Here is a 21,604-nt window from a genome sequence, read left to right on the forward strand (position 1 = left end):
CTTTTAGAACAAAATCAATCATCAACCCAAAAATAATTTGGAACTTTAAAACTTAAATCCCGGAAAAACACATATAAATATTATTAATAAAATAAAAATTCATTTATAATATATTTATAAATATGGGGGATTACACCTTACCAAACAAAATGAAGCCCTTCGTAGCCAAATACAATCAGTTGCATCCAAAACCATTAACACCAGAAAGAACACCGAAGGCATAGCCATGCAGCTTGACTTGTCCGGAACCTTTCACACCCCTAACGGGGAAAAAGGATCTAAAAACAGGGATGATACCCAGGATCTAGACTCTTTGGATGCAGGAACTCCCAAGAAGGACAGTCAGGAAAGAGCCGAAGAGGGAAAAGTAGAAAAGATGGTCAAGGAATACCACAAGACAATCGAGGCCAAAATAGCAAGGATCCCTGGAATGCCGAAACCCATGGAAGAGGAAGCAGCAGATGGCTATATAGAATCCCCATTCTCAGAAGAGATCGTCATGGTAGAAGTCCCAAAGAGGTTCAGCACGCCCAATATGACTATGTACGATGGAACTACATACCCTGATGAGCACGTGTCCCTCTACAAACAGAAGATGATGACAAGCTCAATCCCTAGAGACATCAGAGAGGCTATCATGTGCAAAGGCTTTGGAGCCACATTATCAGGTCCAGCTCTAACCTGGTTCATTAATTTAGATAATGGGACTATTCGATCTTTTGCAGGAATGGTGAACCTATTCAAGGTCCAATTTGCAAGCAGCAGAAAAATCGAAAAACAATCTTCAGATCTGTACTGAGTTGTGCAGAGACATGGTGAATCCTTGAGAGATTATCTTAACAGGTTCAACAGGGAGAAGATTGGAATACATAAGTGTGATGCTCCCACAACAATCGAAGCGTTCAGAAGAGGATTGCTAGACCATATTGAGCTCTACAAGGAGTTGACTAAATATCCCTGTACAACCTTTGACGATGTGCAAGCCAAAGCTATGGCTCAAGTCAGATTTGAGGAAGATGCATATGCAAGAAAGACTCTCGAGCCAGATCGCCAATCAAGAAGGAACAACAATTTTCCCAGAAGGGACCATCGATTCAAGCTGTATCAGCGTTCTCGCTTTGACGAGGGAACAGTCAATGCTGTCGAAGAAGAATTTTCTGATTGGAGGGAGGATCCTGAACTCCTACCTAAGTTACATGATTATTGCTTTAACGTTAACCCTGCAGGAGTAATTAGGACCCTAAATAAGATAGGAGATACTATGCAATGGCCCAGAAGGAGTGATAGGCCTGGAGAGAAGAAAGATCCATCCAGATGGTGTGATTTCCATTCAGATATCGGTCACACTACTGACGAATGTGTCGCGCTCAGAAAGGAAGTCGCATACTTGCTGAAGAAAGGCTACCTTAAAGAGCTCCTGTCAGATAGATCTAAAGCTTCAGGGAAGGAGAGAGAGTCTAAGCAAGGAGGTCCTCCTCCTCCGCCTCCAATTGTAAAAACTATCTGTTTCATATCAGGAGGGTCAGAAGTATGCGGTTTAACATATTCAGCAGCAAAGCGACATGCAAAGAAAAGTAACAAGGATCAACCAGACAAGAGGGAGAAATCCAAGATAGACATCCCCATCATGTTTGAAGAAAGCGACGCAGTAGAAGGCCATCATGACGGTCTAGTGATTTCACTCCTAGTGGGAAACTGCATGATCAAACGAATCCTAGTTGACAATGGAAGCTCTGCAAATATCATCATGCTCGACACCCTGAAGCACATGAACATAGATGAGAAGAACATCGTCAACAAGTCAACAATGTTAGTGGGATTCAGTGGGGAAACCAAAAAGACAAGTGGAGAGATTACATTGGCAACATACGCAAAAGGGATCAACCTACAGGTCAATTTCCTAGTGATTGATACTCTATCTTCGTACAATATGATTCTAGGCAGACCTTGGATACATGAGATGAAAGCCATCCCTTCTACGTACCATCAAGTCATTAAGTTCCTTACTAGGTGGGGTATTCAAGAAATCAGAGGAGATCCTAAGGAAGTTAAAGAATGTTACAAGATAGCACTGAAAGCAACGTCGGCAGAAAAGAGTTTAGCATAGCAATCAGAGGGTCAGCTGGGCCAAGAAAAGTTGAGCATAGCAGAAGAGGAAGAAGCTACAGAAGTCCAGTTGAACCCCAAACATCCAGATCAAAAAATCAGAATAGGATCAGAGTTGAAGGCAGAACTCAGACAACAAGTTTACAACTTTCTAGACGAAGAGAAAGATGTATTCGCTTGGACCCATGAAGACATGAAAGGCATCTCTCCAGACGTAATTACTCACAAGTTGAACGTGGATCCAATGCATACACCAGTAAAACAGAAGAGAAGGAAATTTGCGCCAGAAAGGAACAAGATTATCAATGAGGAAATTCAAAACCTACTAAAGACTGGGAAGATTAAAGAGCTAAAGTACCCAGAATGGCTCGCCAATGTAGTGGTAGTCAGAAAGAAGAACGGAAAATGGCGAATCTGCATAGACTTTACAGATATCAACAAGGCGTGCCCAAAAGATCCGTTCCCTTTACCTCATATTGATGCCATGGTAGACGCCACAGCAGGGCACGAGCTGTTATCCTTCATGGACGCCTACAGTGGTTACAACCAGATCCTCATGCACAAGGACGACCAGGAGAAAACCGCCTTCATTACCAGTCAAGGAATATACTGCTACAAGGTAATGCCTTTTGGATTGAAGAACGCAGGAGCAACATACCAGAGGTTGGTGAACAAGATGTTCGAAGAACAGATTGGGAACACAATGGAAGTCTACATAGATGACATGGTAGTTAAGTCCAAAAAGGCAGAAGATCACGTCAAAAACCTTATAGAAGCATTTGCCATCTTAAAGCAGTACGGCATGAAGTTAAACCCCACAAAATGCACATTTGGAGTACAGTCAGGAAAGTTCCTAGGATACATGGTCACACAAAGAGGAATAGAAGCCAACCCAGATCAAGTCAAAGCCATCCTAGACCTAGAGCGACCAAAATCCAAGAAGGATGTACAAAGCTTAACAGGGAAAATTGCAGCATTGAACAGGTTCATCTCAAAATCTTCAGACATGAACAGAGCCTTTTACGAAGTACTGAAGAAGAATAAGGAATTCAAGTGGGAACAAGAGCACGACGAAGCATTCTAGAAGTTGAAAGAATATTCAGCCAACCCGTTGATTCTCTCCAAACCCAAAGAAGGGGAGCCACTCCAGTTGTACCTCGCAGTGTCTGAAGGGACAGTCAGCGCAGTTCTCACAAGAGAGGAAGACAAAGAGCAGTTCCCAATCTACTACGTAAGCAAAACCTTACTTAGTGCAGAAACGAGGTACGCATCATTAGAGAAAATCATTTTAGCCTTATTCATTGCTTCAGTAAAGCTACGCCCATACTTTGAAAGCCACTCCATACAGTACGAACCCAGGATGGCAGTCAAATCACAAGCCTTGGCAGACTTCGTAGCAGACTTCAGCCCTACCCTTCAAGAAGAAGCACAGAAGGAAGTACTGGCGCTACAGGAACCAAAAGCTACATAGAAATGGATACTCCATACAGATGGCGCAGCAAACATACGTGGAGTAGGCTTGGGAATATTACTGACATCACCCAAAGGAGACAAGATAGCACAGGCAATAAGGTGCAATTTCAAGGCTACCAATAATGAAGCTGAATATGAAGCATTTATCACAGGATTAACCGTTGCAAAGGACATGAAGATACAACATCTAGAGGTAATTTCAGACTCCTTGCTCATGGTAAACCAAAACAACGGAGAATATGCAGCAAAGGACGCCAGAATGATAGCCTACCTGGAAGTCGCAAAGAAGCACATTAAAGAGTTCAAGGAATTCAAAATAGAACAAGTACCCAGAAACTTGAACACTGAAGTAGACGCCCTAGCAAACCTAGGATCAAACATCAACCCAAAGGAATTTGAAACTATCCCTCTAGTGCACGTACTCTCTCCAGCCATAGAGAAAGAATCAACAATGAATGTCTATGAAGTTAAGACAGACCTTACAGAAGAGGAAGATAACAGCTGGACAACGCCACTGAATGAATACCTCTTGGGCAAGACAAAACCAACAGGGAAGGTAGCCGCTCAAGCGTTTGCTAAGAAAGCCTCCACGTACTGTCTGATCAGCAATGTACTCTTCAAGAAATCTGCAGCCGGGCCTTTCTTACGTTGCCTAGAAGAAAAAAAAGCTCAGCAGGTCTTACAATCCTTACACATCGGAGAATGTGGAAATCATTCCGGAGGAAGGAACCTAGCCAACAGAGCACTCAGAATGGGATACTACTGGCCCAGCATGAGAATGGATGCAGCAAAGTTCGCCAAGAAATGCCTAGCATGCCAAAAGCACGCACCCTTAACACACAGGCCATCAGAAGAGCTACATCCAACATTGACACCTTGGCCATTCATGAAGTGGGGAATGGATATAGTAAAGCTACCTCCATCATCGTGACAGAGAGTATACTTCTTAGCAATGACAGACTACTTTTCGAAATGGATCGAAGCAGAAGCATACAAGGAAATCAAGGATAAGCATGTAATCTCGTTTATAAAAAGAAACATTCTGAGTAGATTCGGGGTACCAGCAGAGATCATTACAGACAATGGATCCAAGTTCATCAGCAATAAGACCACCAAGTTCTATAAGGAATGGAACATCTCCCTTATCACATCTACACCTAGGTACCCACAAGCAAATGGACAGGCAGAATCAAGCAACAAAGTCCTTATAGGCAACATGAAGAAAAGGCTAGAAGGAGCCAAAGGGAAATAGGCAGACGAACTACCCAACATACTGTGGGCAGATAGAACAACTCCAAAAGGCGCTACAGGCCACACTCCATTCTCGTTGGTGTACAGATGTGAAGCAGTGATCCCAACAGAGGTAGAAGTCCCCACAGCAAGGTATGGGTTAATGACAGAATAAAGGAACCAAGCAGAATTAATTCACAGCCTAGACACAGTGGAAGAACTTAGAGAAGATGCACAAATGAGGATGGCAGCATACCAGCAAGAAGTAGCAAGGTCTTTAATAAGAATGTCAGAACAAAAGTCTTCAGACTAGGAGATTGGGTTCTCAGAAAGGTATACGAAAACACCAGGGAAGTAAACGCAGGGAAGCTAGCACCCAACTGGGAGGGACCCTACGAGATCACTAAGGTAGTAGGTAATGGAGCTTACAGACTCAGAAATGTAGAAGGAAAAGAGGTACAACGAAGCTGGAATGCAGCACACTTAAAGCTATATCATTTCTAAGGATTGAAGGTACATAGTTATCATTTCAATTTTGTCTTTTTTTTTTACCAAAAACCAAAAAAAAAAAAAACAAAAAAAAGAAGAAGAAAAACACAAAAACACAAAAATCTCCAACAGCCAAAATCAGCACGAAAGGTACTCCTCTCTACTCACTCTTTGTCAATTTGATTTATGATCATTACGAGTACTGACTTTGGCATCGGAGGGCCGTTAGGGAAACCCACGGCCACCCCTCACCTTATTTTGTTTTGCAAGGAACATTACCTACACTGCTAGGCAAGAGCACAACAGACCATCACAGAGAAAAGGCTAATCATCCTTGCAAGGAACAAACCAACTATCCTCGCAGAGCAAGCAAACACATGTAAGCAACACTACACTCATATTACAACTGTAATACAACTGTAATACAACTGCAATACGATTGCAATACGATCATAAGACAGCAATGATACAATAAGAAACATAAATACAGATCAACATAGCAAAAAAGGCAGAATTACTTAGTTGCAAAACAGCAAAATAGACAAATTATCCAGCTACAAAAGTGTAGCACAAAGACAAGATAAAAATTATCCAACTGCACCAAGGCAGTAAAAACAAACATCCTCCAAAGTTCACAAATTTTTAAAAGGTGACACAACACCATTGAAGCTAATTCTCATCCATGTTATCAGCAGGGACCACTTCCTCGGCAACAGGCTTCGTACTTTTTGGGACATCCCTGACCTCGGTGTTGTGAGGAGAATTCACTTCCTCATCAGCATAGCTCAGCAGCAATGTGCCAGGAGCAGCAGTCCCTGCAGTAATTGTAACCTCAAAAGCAGCCTTGTCAGCATCATAATCCCAGGCCTCATGTTTTCCCTGCTGAAATTCCTCCATCATTTCAAGACGAGCTTTCCCAAAGTAATACGCTGCAGCATCAACAGCCTCGTTCCCAGCCTCCTTCAAGGTCCTCTTTAGCTCATCACGTTCAGCAATGCATTCCCTGTGCCTAGCTCGTTCAGCCTTCAGAGCCTCAGTAGCAGCCTTGTACTTATCAGTAAGAGAATCACGCTCCTTCTTCATAGCCTCATACACTCGAGTAAACTCAGACACTTTGCCAGTACGCCCAAGCAAGACTGCAGGCTCTGCAGAACACGGAACCAAGTAAGGAATGCGCAATCCGGTTTTAACCATGTTTTAACCATGTTTATTAAATTTTTATATTTTTTTTTGAGAGAAAGGTCAACGAAAGTCTGCGAGGACTGGCGATCCTTGAAGGACGGAAACAGTAAGGTATCCACATGTGGAGCTAAAGAATCAAAAGAGAAATCAGCAGCGTCAACATCAATAGGTACCCCAGCTTTCTCTTTAGGCCAGTACGAGGTGGAGGCGGAGGAGCACCACTCTTTGGAGCCACCGTGTTGAGAGGAACAACTTTAGTGGTTTGAGGAGAAGAGCGATGCTTAAGGCGTCCCAAAAGGGAAGATGAGCTAAGAAGGTCATGAGACCATAGTGACCTCGAAGTATCTGCAAGGAACATGGCAGAATTCAAAAGGGAATACAACAACGAGCATGACAAACGCATACAACAAGGAACACGACAAATATACTCAGCAAAACACATAACCACCTCAGAAAGGATAAACAAATTAAGAGCTAAGTAAATATTTAACAAAAGCAGAACAAATTCACAACAGGACACATCCACAAGGAACAACATAACAGAAATCACAAACATATTAGAAAAAAGAAAAACATACCTTGAGACATAGTTGGGGCAACCTTCTGCTCAGAATCAGAATCGTCCAAAGACTTGATCTGGACAACCGCCTCTGATTGCGTCAACTTGATGAAAGATCTCTCGTCCACACTCAACTTGTACAACTTGTCTATCAGGGACGGAGACTGAGAACGCTGCTTCAATTTACTCACTGCAACCATCAAGCAAATAAGCCCAAATCAACAAAGAAGGAGAGAAAAACACAAGATAATGAGAAAACAAAATACCTTCAGCCTCAACAGTGTCAATAAAAAAGTCACAATCACCACCCAACGAGTCAATCCTCACAAAGAAGAATTTGTGATACCACTTTTTGTCAAAAGCCTTCTCCAAATCAGTAACCAAAGGACCAACACCATCCTTCAAACGAAGACCAACCCGACCCTTACCACTGGTCCTAATAGTATAAGGATAACATAAATCCCTCACATCAAGTTCTAAACCCAATTTCGCACTCAGAAAATCCAAAATTCTCAAAACCCTCCAAGTTTTGGGCAATAACTAACAAGGTGAAACCCTAACCTTAGAGAGAAATTGACGAACAAGAGGAGAAAAAGGGAAGACATGCCCAATTAAAAAGGGATACTCAAAGAAACACACCCAACCAGGAGCAGTCCAGTCAGCTCTCTCCCTAGAAGATGGAATTTTCACCACAACCCCATCAGGAAATCGCGCAACAGCAGCGATGCCCTGAGCCTCTTCTTTCGTTATGGTGGAAGGGTAAACATCCTTAGCAGGGAATACATTCTGCGCCACTAAGGATAACTTTTTTACACCCTCATCCACCCCAGCAAACACCACTTTTACATGACCACCCATCGCAAGATAAAAGAAAAAACAACGAAGAAAAGAAACAGAGGAAACAGAGAAGAAAGAGAGAATACCTGGTGAAAACCGAAATTGGGGCAAAGCAATGAAGTGATTAGACAAGAGCCTGCACACTCAATAAATACCAAAAAAGAAATAAACCGCCACAAACGGTTATCGAGGAAGTTGCCTTAAAACTGCCATCACGTTTCCTATTTTTCCAACCGTTGAAATAACTTCTGAAAAATTCAAAATCCTTCCAACGGCTTTTTAAGTAATTTTCACTTCCAAATACTTGAAAATAAAAATTAGGGGCAATTGTTGGGCCCGTATTATCACACAACCCATTACATCTAGGGCATTAATCCAAGGCCAATAAGTCAGCAAGAATATGCAAAGCGGCTTGATTGAAATAAACAAGGAAAGCAGCATCAAGCATATCAATCGAGGAAATACTTGCCAAAGATACACCTACAGAGCAGGAAACAAGATAAATTAAGAGGATCTTATGCATTTTAAAGATATTCTGAATATATTTGTAAACCCTAGAGATCCCTAGATATAAATAAGAAGAATTAGACATTTGAACGATCATTTACACAGGCATACACTTAAATATAATCAAATTATTCTACTTTTATCTACGGAGCGGCATCCCTACTGAAGAAGGAGGCTTGTCCTTACTCAGTATTGTGTCTCCGAACTCACCTTCTTTATATCATTGAATATTTATTGCTCACTTGTTGCTTATTTATTGCTTTATTAATTGTTCTTAGTTAATTTATATGCTTTTGGTAGTATGATTGTTATTACCCCTCAAACCTAGCAGATTCTCGTATGTCCTTATTGAGATTTGCCTAAACAGGTATGGGCATGTGCAAAGAGAACCATACCAAAGGGCCCCGAAATGGAGAGGATCTCCAATTTGAAAAAAAAAAATATTATTACTGATATAAGATAAATTAATGTCCAATGTGCTATGTAAGTGGAAATTGCTAAGTTGGTAGCATTCAATCACTTAAATCATTTAGTGTTGGGTTGTTGTGCCGAGGTTCGAGCCCCTATGTAATTTTTTTTTTTTTTTATATTTTTAAAATTTCTGTCATTCTCTTTACTTTATAGTTTTTTAATTCATTGATTTTAGCCTTTTTTTTTACATAATAAAACACATAATACTGGTTTAAATAAAAATAAAAAAAAATAAAACACATAATACTAATGTTTGTATTATTAAGTTTATGAATTTGATAATAGCATTTTATTTTCAAGTTTAATCCATATATTTCCTTTTTTTCTAGAGAAACTATATGTATTTATTAATTTTCAAAAACTTTTGTATACACCCGGTTTACACTAATTTTACTGTACATTGAGCAGTATAAGGGTAACTTTTACCTAATTTTTGGGTAACTTTTTTCCTTTTTTTGGGTAACTTTTAACATAATAAAATTTTTTATAAATAAACAATAAGAAAAGTTTTATAATGGTAATTTAATTACATTTTATCACAAATAATTGATTTTTAGTCATTTAAAATGTGATTCTTTACTAATAATTTTTATTTGTATTGGATTACTTTTATGCATATTAGGGTGACTTTTATTTATTTTAGGGGTAATTTTTGATCAATCTAGTCTATCTTTATAGTGGATGTACAATAACTATTGTACACCCGATTTTTTTTAAAGTTTGTAATTAATTTTTTTTGAATAAATATGTTATCGATTAATTAACCTAATACGTTTTAAATCATCGGGACCTAATTTAAAAATAGCACAGGGCCCCTAAATTGGTTGCCACGGCCCCTAATCATTTTGACACTACAAAATATAGATAAAGCCAAATCAAAGATATGCTCACAATCTAAGAATCAATTTACACAGTTGTATATTGATATCGTTGGCTCTCGGAAAGTGTTTGAACCTTTTTAGCTTTACTAGATCATATAATAATAACTAACTTATTAGAATCAAGTTTAAACTGAAATTAATAAACTATCCCTCACCGTGCATTATTGTCATACATCATCATCATATATGTACTCCAATTACATGGGCACAAAAACTTAAAGAGTACTAAAAGTAAAGGACATGATACATAGAATGATCATAACAATAATTAATCTATTACATGGATTGTCTGCTCATGTTCTTAATCCGAGACTGTCAGGTATTAGCAAGAAATACCCCCATTCACGCCAATTAAACTAGCAGTAAACCTTTTAATTCGATCCAAAACTTTACTTCGTATTACTCAAAAAAGCATTAGAAATTCTTAGTTTTCACCAAACAATTTCTTTTCTCAATACGGATGTAAAAGGATCACAACTAGCGATATGGCCTCAAATTAGGAGCATAAAATATTAAGCAAACAATTAAAGATACGAAAAATAAAGTTTAATTTAAATTAAGTCCTTTACACTATTAGCCATAGTAATGAAATAAATTCGACTTTAGATTGTAGGAAAAATAACTAATAGCAATAAAGATAATTAAACGACTTATCTGAAAAATGTCATGGCGTGACAATAAATCACTACCCTAAAGTCAATTTTGTCCCGCACACGTACACATGGACTCATAACAATCGACTTCTAGTGTTACACGACTCCAACTCTTTGGTGTACTACGGAGAGTTAGATTGAACACACCTTCGAACAATGCTCAATAGAAAAGGAGGTCACGAAGAATAATTGGAGAGGATAAATTTCCACTTTTTTCAGTGTTCGGAAAGGGAAAAAAGGAGATGTTTATATAGTATATGAGTGTGAACTGTGATTTGGGGTATTTAACAGCCCTACGTGGACCAATAAGAGAGAGACACGTGTCACTCTGAGAGGCGTCCAAATGGACTCCCTAGATGGACGACACATGTCACTCATATATGCCCCATGGATATGGCGGCCTTCAAGGCAAAAATTCAAAGGGGCGCCGCAAAACGGCGCTGCCCTAATCCCTAGGTCATCAAACCTTGGTGTAGGGCATGTTTTTCTAGGAATAATAGGAGATTCCTCCAATAATTAAGACAAATTTGACACCAAGAACTTTACGTCTTAATCATTAAGGCATTTATTGCTGTCTAAAACAGAGAACACCCGAGCTCGGAATCCGAGAAGATAACTTACTTTCCACACGTTTTACTCTGATTCCGTACTAACTTAATCTTCGGAGGCGGACCTCCAACCATTCGAAGCTCTGTTCGTTTTGCAGGTACAAGCGTCCTTGTCGAATCCAATTTTTGAGTTGTAACTCTCTCAAGGGACACAAAAAACCCCGAAACATTTGGCGTCGTCTGTGGGGAGAGTACCTCTAAGATGGCTTCACAAGATCTCTTTGTGCCGCCTCCAGAGACCAACCGGCCTCCGGAAGAAGTGGTGGTCCAGTCCAACAATGTCTCAGGTGACGACGGAGACATCGAAACCAATGTGGCCCATGACGGGTCCCTCATCTCTAAGCGCATCCGTCATAAAGACAGGCGGGAGCGCATTGCTAACCAAGTGGGTCCTTGCAAGCCCCCTAGACAGTCAAGTAAGTCCTAAGGGCAGCCGGCTGATCAATCCCAAGTAGCAGGATCAGCCTCAGTCACCCGATATGAGCTCATAAAATTCATGAGCAGCTTCAAGAGTGAAATTAAAGATTTGATCACCAAGCGGTCAACTGCTCCTAGAAAGGAACAGTCGGCCACAAGACCAGCTCAGGGTTGAAAGCAGAAGTCGGTCAGGGACCGTTAGACGACTAATCACCCTGCTCCAAAGGAGAAGGTTCAACCCTAGTTTGACCTCTCAAGACTCTGTTTTCCATACACGGTAACAAGAAAAGTCATCCGACATTTATAACCGGATGGATGACGGATGGCAGCAAGAAAACATTTCCTAATGCTCGACAGAACATCGAGAAAAGAAGACCCAACAGTTGTCAGAGTCGGCATCTACATCAACTAATATAGATAGCTTTCAGAATACCTCTGTGAGGAATTCTCAATCTGTACAGGGGACCCCGTGAATCAGCCCCCTCGTCCAATCAGGCCTCCATGTAATAAACTCGGCATAGTATATGTCACAACCATTATAAAGGCTGCCTGCTTTGCTCTACATCCAGTCTGCCTTCTTCGGATGTCAGGCGGCATACAACTACCAGCCTATGGACGGGCAGCTTTGGCTACAAAACCTTGGGGAACAACCCTCTGCGTTCTCCAGGGAAATAGTCGTGGCCGAACAGCCGACCAAAGTTAAAAATGTGATGGTTGGAACTTATAATGGTACCGCCAACCTAGAAGACCACCTTCTGGCATAAACTCACCTCATGTACTTACAGGGATTAGATGATGTCGCATGGTGTCGCTGCTTTCCAGCCACCCGGAAGGGTATAGCCCAATAATGGTTTGGCAAGCTGCCGGCTGGTTGCATCAATAACTTCAAGACACTTCCATTCTTGTTTACTTTTAACTTCTCTATGAACATCCCTGCAAAGAAAACGAGCCTTGATCTAGGCCATGTGCAGCAGGGAGATAGAGAAGGGTTGCGATCATACAACAGGCGGTTGCATTTGGTGAGAATCCAGATCTAAGGACTTTCTGACGAAGTGGCTTATACAGACTTTTTCAAAGGACTGAAAGACGGGTCTACTTTCAAGTTCGTATTCGTCCGCAAGAAAATCATCACCCTCTAAGGAGCACTTATGGAGGCGGGAGCCTATATACAGGCGACCGAGCTCTACTCCTCCAATAAACATTCGGATTCAGAAGTCTAACCAACAAAAGGAGAGTTGGCCTGTTTAGCCGTCTCTAAAACCAAAAGAGAGCAAAAAGAAAAAAGAGATTTGGGCGTGTAGGCATCGTTCGAAGTGCGCCTACGTTAAAGCATGTGTGAATATGCTTGGCACTCATAGGAAGTAGGAATTGACATATACGATTAGGGATAAGGAAAGTATGGAGCTGCCTACAAGTGTTTAAGGAACATGTAAACCGTTCACGGATCATTTAAGGCAACCACGACTAAGGAACAACGAAGGCAACAACGATTGACCCATGAAGGTTACACCCCATTCATAATCCATGAGATTACTAACTGCATATGGTTCGGCACCATGAAAGGAGGATTAGTAATGATGGTACGAAGTGATTCATAGAGTCACATTCGCCCGTTTTGGCCTCTACTCGATTCTTATAGTGAAAAGTGATTCCTGCGATCTCAAAGGCATACAAACAAAGATTCAATTTGCTCCAAATATTATTAGGCTAAATTGGTTAAAAATTAATGCAACAGATAATTCTAAAATATCGGGATCACTTGAATTAATAACAAGATTAAAAGGAACCTAAACCGGTTGTCCAAATTATCTTATTACGCGTGATTTTCAATTACATATTCCCTTTAGACATGTAATATGGTGATAAAAAATAATAATAGAATAAACATTAATATTGAAAGCAATTTAACAGTAATATCGTGAGTAAAAACAAATATAAATTAACCAAATCATGATACTAGCAATATTAAAAATAAAATAAGTAATTAAATTAAATAATTACTGACATTCTGCGCGTTCCATTAAATTTCTATATCATGAATAAATTTTTAGTAATTTCAATAAAAAAAATATATAAATCAAATGAAAATTAAATCAAATTAATGTAGATTTGATTTGGTACAAACCCTTAGTTATTTATACCTTTCACGCCTTGGTTTAAGGACGGAACCTCAGGTTTATTATAGACTCCTTGGAGTGCTTAAGGGAAGAATGATGTAATTAGGATATAGGTTAAAGGCTTAGAATATGAGAGAGAGAGAGAGAAGAGAATGATTTTTGGTGTAAAAGAGAGGAAGAGAGAATGATTTGATGTCCCAAACTGTAGAAAGGAGGGGGGTATTTATAAAGAAAATGAGCAGGGGGAACACACGGAACCCTAAAAAGATAAAAAAAAACCTAAAAATAAAGGTTGCCGCGACACGGCAAAGCACGTCGCGACACGGCAAAGTATGCCGTGACACGGTACACTTTAGTGTGACGCGGGGTAATTTGGTGTGATGCGGTACAGAAACAAACCTACAGAGGATAAAACGCATTTAGAGATTACGCAAATAAAACACGGAGCAATCCCGTGTCACGGGATGTGTACCGTGACGCAACAATATTTCCCGTGGCGCAGCACTTTTTCCCGTGACACGGTGGAATTTTTGCGTCCAGATTCTTAAGCGTGAGTGAAAGAAACGCAGAAAAGACACGGGAAAGCACCGTGACACGGTAAAAACTCCCATGACACGGTACCATGCCCCGTGTCACGTCATCATCTCCCGTGACGCGACAGTTTTAGTTAATCTGCGGTAATTCTAGGTTTTTACGTGTTTTTATAACTACGATAACTTTTGATCCGTAACTTGGAATAAGGCAAATAATATATAATTAGAAAGCTTATCAAGTCTAATTTCCACCCCAATTGTAATCAGGTCAAAATAATTTGTAAATATTTAAAAATGGCCGTTTTAGTAGAAGGGTGTCGGTTTTGGGCCGAGTTTATTGTTTGGCTCATATCTTCTTCGTTTTAAATCGGAATTGGGCTTATGAAACATTGTTGGAAATATTATTTCAAGGCCTATCCAACCAAATAAATCGGAAATATCTTCTTCGTTTTAAATCGGAATAGGTTTTGCGATGTGAACACGAAAAGTGGAAAACAAGTTATGGTTTAGGGAAATGAGCTAGGAAATGGATTGGTTCATGAAATATATTGAATGGAAACATGGATTGAAGAACTCAAAAGGTTAAATACTCAACCCGACTAATAATGGAGGTGAAAGGTTGTTCATCATCGGGTTTGGTTTTGGGGAGACATTTTTAGGTGTCTACAGGGCGGTTGATAACTTCGATCAGCCGGCCCAGAAGAAAAAGAAAGATTGGAAGTCGTACGTTCCAAGGTACGAGTTCCACAAGGACAGCTACTCCATCCTCATAGAGATAAAGGATCGGATGACTTTGGAGAAGCCGACTACTATGAAAGGTTCGCTGAAAATCGGAACAAAAACACACACTGCCATTACCATGAGGATGTCAGCCATGACACAAAAGACTACTTCAGCCTCAAGAAGACTGTAGAGAATATTTCAATCATTATCCCTAAACTTGAACCCCACTGTGATCATACACTAAAGCATGGTGGCGTCCTAAGGGAAGGAAGCTAGAGCAAAAGAGTTGCCAACAAGTTTTAGGGACTTGTAAACCGTTCATGAGGTGAAGGTTACACCGCTTAACGATCCAGGAGATCGTCAACTCCAATAGGTCTGGAACCATGACTGGTAGTTCTAGGATGAAGGTACAAATCCAACCTAAAAGAGATTAAACCTGCCCTAATAATAGGCCTCTATTTTATTCTGATTGTATTCATGTGCGCTTTCTAACTAACATGCAATCAATAGGTTTACCCTAGACCTGTTTATCTATGTTGGTTGAATATTAATGCACAAATAAAACTATTATTGGCGATCACTTGAATTATAAACATATTAACCCTAAACAAGATTATTAATTATCTTATTAAGCGTGATTACAAGTACCAATTCCCTTTAACATGCATAAATGGTGTGATCAAGCAATAATAATAAACAACATCAAGCAACATAATCATCATAATAATTATAAAAACAATAATAATTATAATCAATAATCATCATCATCATGTTAAAGCATTATAACAAGATCCTAGGCATGATACTAACAAGATTAATAACAAACCCTAGCATGTCACAAAGCATCAAAGATCAAAGATTTAGCCCTAACTTGATACTAACATGCTATTTGGAAAGAAATTAGGAAGCATCATAGAAATCATAATTGATATAAGAAAATCACCTTAAATATCATACTAAAGAAAGCATCCTAACATGATACTAGGAATATCCTAAACATGATACTAAGAATCAATAAAACATCCTAACATGATACTAGGAATCAAAATAACAATCTAAGCATGATTTCTATATCATAAGATCAATAAATCAATTAAAGCACTTACTTAGATGCCTCGTACCTCTTTCTAATAACAAAATACACAGGTTAGTAACTTCAATGAAAATAATAAACAACAAAACAATCAAATTAAATAATTGAATGCGAGATTTGGGACCAAACCCTCATAATTAAAACCTTTCACGCCTAGGGTGAAGGGATCTTCAAACTTGGCAAGGTGTGTCTAGATCTTGTGAATGCGGAATTTGTTTGAGAAAAGGCTATTTAGAAATGAGAGAGAGAGAGAATTAGAATTAGAGAGTTGTTGATTATTGATGAGAATTGATGATTGAAAACGAAGGTTTTAGGAGTCTATTTATAGAGAAAATCAGCCGAACTGATAGAAAAACGAATCAGAGTTTCGAAAAGAATAAAACGACTTGGCGCCAGGCGTTGGACATTAGCGCCAGATGCCAAGCCTTAGCGTCAGGCACTAATCCTGTCGTCAGGCGCTAGGAACTAGCTTCACGCATTTTCTTTATTTTTATAAAATTTAGCCGTACAGAAGGGCAAAAACGTATTTTCCTTAAAAACACCTATTTTATTCTGATTAAAACTCTAAAAAGTCAACTAAAGTCAATTTATCAATGCTAATTAAATTAGGAATGAAAAGAACCTTCTAAAAGAAGCCAAAAGACGAAAATCAATTCTAATTGCATTAGGAATGATAAATCAATATTAGGCCCTCCTCTAGATCACTGGGCCGCACACATAAAGATCAAACCGGGCCCAGTTTAGTAATTTGGCCATAACTTCCCCATTATTCATCGTAATTGGGCTTATAATATATCGTTGGAAAGCTCTTTTCAAGCCTCATACAACTAAACTATTATTGGACCCTTTCTATATATCAACACAAACTAGATTGGCTTTTTTCTTTAAATAGGTCTTCAAAATAGAGAGAAAGAAAAGAATTGAAAATTATCCGCAACACTAGTCTTTCCACACTTTCACTTCATTCGATTATGATTTGACGTAAAAAGTACTCATCACTGGGTTTGGTTTTGGGGAGACACAAATGGGTGTCTACTGAAGCCCCCACTTTGACTTAGTTTGGAGAAACGCAAGTTTTGAAAACAAAAGTCAAAGTATCGATCGGGACGGAGAATGATTCAGAACGTTATGCTATCCTAAATCACTCTTATAACGTCGATACCTGCAAAACTAGCGTTAGATAAAACAGATAAGAGAGTTAAGAAACGCGTATCTTTCACCGTTGAGCCCACGTCTCTATGGTAACCGATTTGTTGTTGTTGCATTTGTTGCTGTGACAACCTTCCACAATCTATGGAATGCCATCTTGTTTTGATGTTCACTCGTCTCTGAACAATAGAGCTTTTTTGGATATGTTCACGCGTCTCTGAACAATGGAGTCTTTTAAGGATTGTTCACTCGTCTCTGAACAATGGAGCTTTTTGGAAGAAATGTCCACGCGTCTCTTAACAAAAAGAGCTTGATGATATGCCCACGCGTCTCTAAGCAAAAGACCTTTGATGATATGTCCACGCGTCTCTAAACAAAAGAGCTTTGATGATATATCCATGCGTCTCTAAACAAAAGAGCTTTGATGATATGTCCACGCGTCTCTGAACAAAGGAGCTTTGATGATATGTCCACGCGTCTCTGAACAATAAAGCTTTGATGCTTAAATGTTTGTTGCGATCGTTCGGTTGGCTGCGAACAGGGGCTTTGCTGAATGATTGTATCTTGTAAATATCAAAAGATTGCCAAAAGACTTTGCTAGCGCTTTTCTTAGAGTTGACCTAAGGCTTGATGTTTTTGCTTAGGGTTGACCTAAGGTGATTGACTGACTTGAGGTTGACTCAACGTGACTGACTGACTTGAGGTTGACCCAAGGTGACTTGACACGTGTGACTCATGACCCGTGTGTGCATTGAATTGTGATCGTGCGACTCGAAAATGCAAAAAAGCAAAAAAAATTCATCACTTTTGTTGAGGGTACCGATTGTCTCCCAAAAAAAAAGACTCGAAAAAAGAAAGAAGCAAAGTTTTGAACGTGCATGTTGAATGAGCTTAATCCGTTAACATTGTCTCTCATAATACAAGGATTGTAACATCTTAGACTATCCTAGTTGTATCGATAATGAAAGTATTTAGGTAACTTAGGCGCGGAGGCTAAGCACTTCATACTTCGTGATGCAATGATGATTGATGAGTGATTTTGACATGACAAGGCAAGCTTCAGCGTTGTGTTAAGATTTCATGACAAAGGGTTCCTAAGAAAAAAACTATTTGGTCACACTACTAGAAAACAGGTTAATTGCGACGGAAATTTTTCGTCGGAAACACCTTGTTTTCCGTCGGAAAACCCATTTCCGACGGAATTCCGTCGTAACCGGTTGTCAGAAAAGTTGTTGTCGGAAAAACACCCTTTTCCGACGGAATTTTCGTCGGAAATGGGTTTTCCGACGGATTTCAGTCCGCCGAGAGTATTTTCAAGCCCGGCAAAGTCCCTCGGAAAATTCCGATGGAATTGAATTCCGTCGTAAATTCTCGACGGAATTTCCGTCGAAAAATGCTTTAAAAAAAACAAAAAAAAAATGGCCACCGCCACGCTGTACCACCGCAAGCCGTCACCCTACACCACCTACCCCCACCTCACACAACCAGCCAACCACTCACCAAGTGACCTTACCCACACCCAACCCCACCAACCGTATCACCATCACACTAGCCCGTTGCACCACCCACACAAGAACCCCACCCACCAGCCACCTACACCAGATCCACCACCCCACTACCCACCTACAACCACCACCGCCACAGCCACCTAACCATATTTACCACTCCACCACCCACCTAAAATCACCACCGCCACCACCAAAAATCATCACAACCCAGAAATTAACAAAAAAAAAAAAAAAAAAAATCCGAACGCAACCCACAAACAAAATCTCCATCTAACAACCACCACCCACCACCACCATAAATTGTAAAAAAAAAAACCAATAAAACAACAAAATCAAATTAAAATTGAAAAAAACGAAATACATACCTTAATTAGACCACGCATAACCTCGAAATTGGGTTTAAGAGGCCAAATTCGACCATAAAAACTCTGGATCTAGAGTTTTCATGGTCGAATTTGACCCAAAAACCTTTGTTTTAAGCATGAAGAGAGAGAGAGTAAAGGCGAAAAAGATGAATATTGTTGTGGATGTTGATGCCGGCGATGGTGTTGTTGATGTTGGTGTTGTTCGTTGTTGATGTCGATGGTTAGTGTTGGCTATGGTGGGAGATTTGAGGGGAAAGTAGAGTAGAGGAAAGATGGAAAAAGAAGAAGGAAAGAGAAGGGGAGTGAGATTCGGAGATCGAAAAAGAAGAAGGGGAGTGAGATTCAGAGAGAGGAGTGAGAACGAAAGAGAAGGGGAGGAGAGAGAAGAGGAAAGATAAGGAGAAGGAGAAGAGGCGGAAAGAGAGGAGTGTTAGGGTTTGTAGGAGTTGATTTTTTTTTTTTAAAAAAAAATTAAATAAATTCCGACGGAAAATTCCGTCGGAAAAAGTAATTTCCTACGGAAATATCCGTCGGAAAGCACATATATTACGACGGATTTTTATTCCGACGGATTTGTAGAATTCGTCGGAAATATCCGACGGAATTAAAATCCGTCAGAAAATTCGATATTTCCGACGGAATAATTGGTCCGTCGGAAGTAGTCCGTCGTTATTTCCCTGTTTTCTAGTAGTGTCATGTATCTGTGCAGTGTGTGAAAGTGACGCTAAAGTAAGGCCGCAAGGGCTAAGTGTGTGGGAAAATATTATTTCAAGAAGAGTCAAATGATGGTGACTCTTTAGGCTAGGTAAGCTAATGATGGGTGTCGTAAATGGCATCCCTTTGATGAGCATTTAGGTTGATTTTATCCTCTTTTCATAGCTTTCTTGCTCAATAAATTCTTAGTTTTATGCTTTGTTGCTTAGTTTTACCTTTCCTCTCTTATTTTGAAGCTTTTGTGTATTTCGTTGGTTTTCAGCCTTTTCTCTTTTATTTGCTCTATTTCCGTGGTTGTAGGTATTGTACGAGGTTCGGTCTTGATATTGGTGATCTACTAAGGTGGAGAAATCTTTTGGAGCAAGCTCGCGACATTTGGAAAGCTCAAGATGCAAGGAAGTGGAAATTCCAAGTCTTAGCTCTTGTGCTCTCATGTCGTGCTACCATTAAGAAGTGGTGTACCCACTAATCTAGAGCTTAAGCTACTGCCTACTTTAGTGTTCATCACCATCATAATCGTGCGACCTTAGAGAACGCACGAAGCCGCAAGAAGATCCGAAGAAACACAAAAGAGCGTGGGCACGCAGGCCTGATGCGCGGGCGCGCACTGTAGCTGCGCAGGCGCTCCTCTGCGGGTTCCGGCTTCGATCTTCTTCGTTTTGCGCCACTTATAAATACCCTTTTGAACACAATTTTTGAAAGCAAGTTTCATATTACATTTTGATCATATTCTTAGCTTAGTGGAGACCTTCTCTCTCTATTTTTAGGGTTAATTTTAGGAGTAGATTTTAGAGAGAGAAAGTGAGGAATTTCAATGGTGATTGAGAAATTGAAGATTTAATGGTGACAATTGTAATGGAGATCTTCTCTATTATTAATGTGCATTTCTAAACTCTATCTCATTTATTGCTTTGTTTAATATTCATGTTTGATTTGTTTTGGATTTGTTTGGATTTTGATGTTTGATCTTTGATTAGAGTAATTGATCTTGATAGATTGTTGATTCTTGTTTTCTATAGTTGGTTGTTGATTTGATGATGTTGTTAGGATAGTTTTCTTGATAGGGTGATGGTGAAGCTTATATGATGTGATGGATTGATGTAAATTGGGGATAATTGATGGAGTTGATGATGTGATTAAATTGGCCGATTGATCATGTGCATGTGTGTAATTGATTGAAGAATGGCCAACTTTGATTGTTGCACTAGATTGCTTTGTAAGTTCACATTGATACGAACAATTGATTTGCGGCTTGCATTTAACGATTGAGGTGTCTTGTGACGTTCCTAGCTAGAGTTTATCGTAGTTGACGCTAGTTAGACCACTAGGAAAATAGCTTGATATGCTCTTTTGGTTGCATGATTGGTTTTCCCTCGCGTCACTCGACTTAGTCAACTTCCTATCCAAATTTGTTATGTTCATTGCTATTATATGTGAATCCTAATCCTTATGACTTTATTTTGTTCAGTTTCTTCGTTTAAGTAGTTGTTACGGCCTGTTCTCTCACGTTGAAATTTAGTTCAGTTCAGTTCAGCTCAGTTCAGTTCAGTTCAGCTCAACTCCTAATTTCCTTCTCTTATAAAATATTCATTTCAGTTCAGTTCAGTTCAGTTCAGTTCAGCTCAGTTCAGTTTAGTTCAGTTCAGTTCAGCTCAATTTAGTTCAGTTCAGTTCAGTTCAGGTTAGTTCAGCAGAGTTCAGTCAATTAGAACAGGCCCTTAGTGTCACCTCCTTTTTTTCGTCTTCGACCTAGCTTAGGCACCCAAATTGAAAGCACTTAGACATTACCGTTCCTTTGGGTTCTACCCTTGACTTACCTCTATACTTGTATTTAGGTTAGTTAAGTGTTTATAAATTTTGTTTGGCCTAGGGTAGGGGTTAGTTTCAACGACCTAGTTCCGACCCTTGTCAAAATGGCGCCGTTGCCGGAGAATGGTGTCTATGTTTGTGTGTTTTTGATTGCTTGAGTCTAGGTCTTTGTATATACTT

At 39.7% G+C, this 21,604-nt stretch overlaps 2 protein-coding genes across 2 annotated transcripts; both read left to right on the forward strand.

Moving 5' to 3' along the window:
- The first annotated feature begins 226 nt into the window (after nucleotides 1–226).
- Nucleotides 227–2,107, forward strand: LOC145624963 (uncharacterized). The gene is made up of 2 exons (XM_081678050.1): nucleotides 227–574; nucleotides 809–2,107. The coding sequence occupies exons 1-2, from the start codon at nucleotides 227–229 to the stop codon at nucleotides 2,105–2,107; spliced, it is 1,647 nt and encodes a 548-aa protein (XP_081534176.1).
- A 1,644-nt stretch (nucleotides 2,108–3,751) lies between these two features.
- On the forward strand, nucleotides 3,752–4,510 carry LOC145624964 (uncharacterized). The gene has a single exon (XM_081678051.1). It carries the CDS (start codon nucleotides 3,752–3,754, stop codon nucleotides 4,508–4,510), a length of 759 nt encoding a protein of 252 aa, XP_081534177.1.
- The last annotated feature ends 17,094 nt before the right edge of the window (nucleotides 4,511–21,604 follow it).

Source organism: Chenopodium album, chromosome 3 (assembly GCF_948465745.1).
Source record: "Chenopodium album chromosome 3, dcCheAlbu1.1, whole genome shotgun sequence".
Lineage (NCBI taxonomy): Eukaryota > Viridiplantae > Streptophyta > Magnoliopsida > Caryophyllales > Amaranthaceae > Chenopodium > Chenopodium album.

Coding starts and splice junctions, on each gene's coding strand:
- LOC145624964 (XM_081678051.1), top strand. CDS start 3,752: ATGAAGATACAACATCTAGAGGTAATTTCAGACTCCTTGCTCATGGTA.
- LOC145624963 (XM_081678050.1), top strand. CDS start 227: ATGCAGCTTGACTTGTCCGGAACCTTTCACACCCCTAACGGGGAAAAA. Junction 575..808: donor CTACATACCCTGATGAGCAC/GTGTCCCTCTAC, acceptor TGAGTTGTGCAG/AGACATGGTGAATCCTTGAG.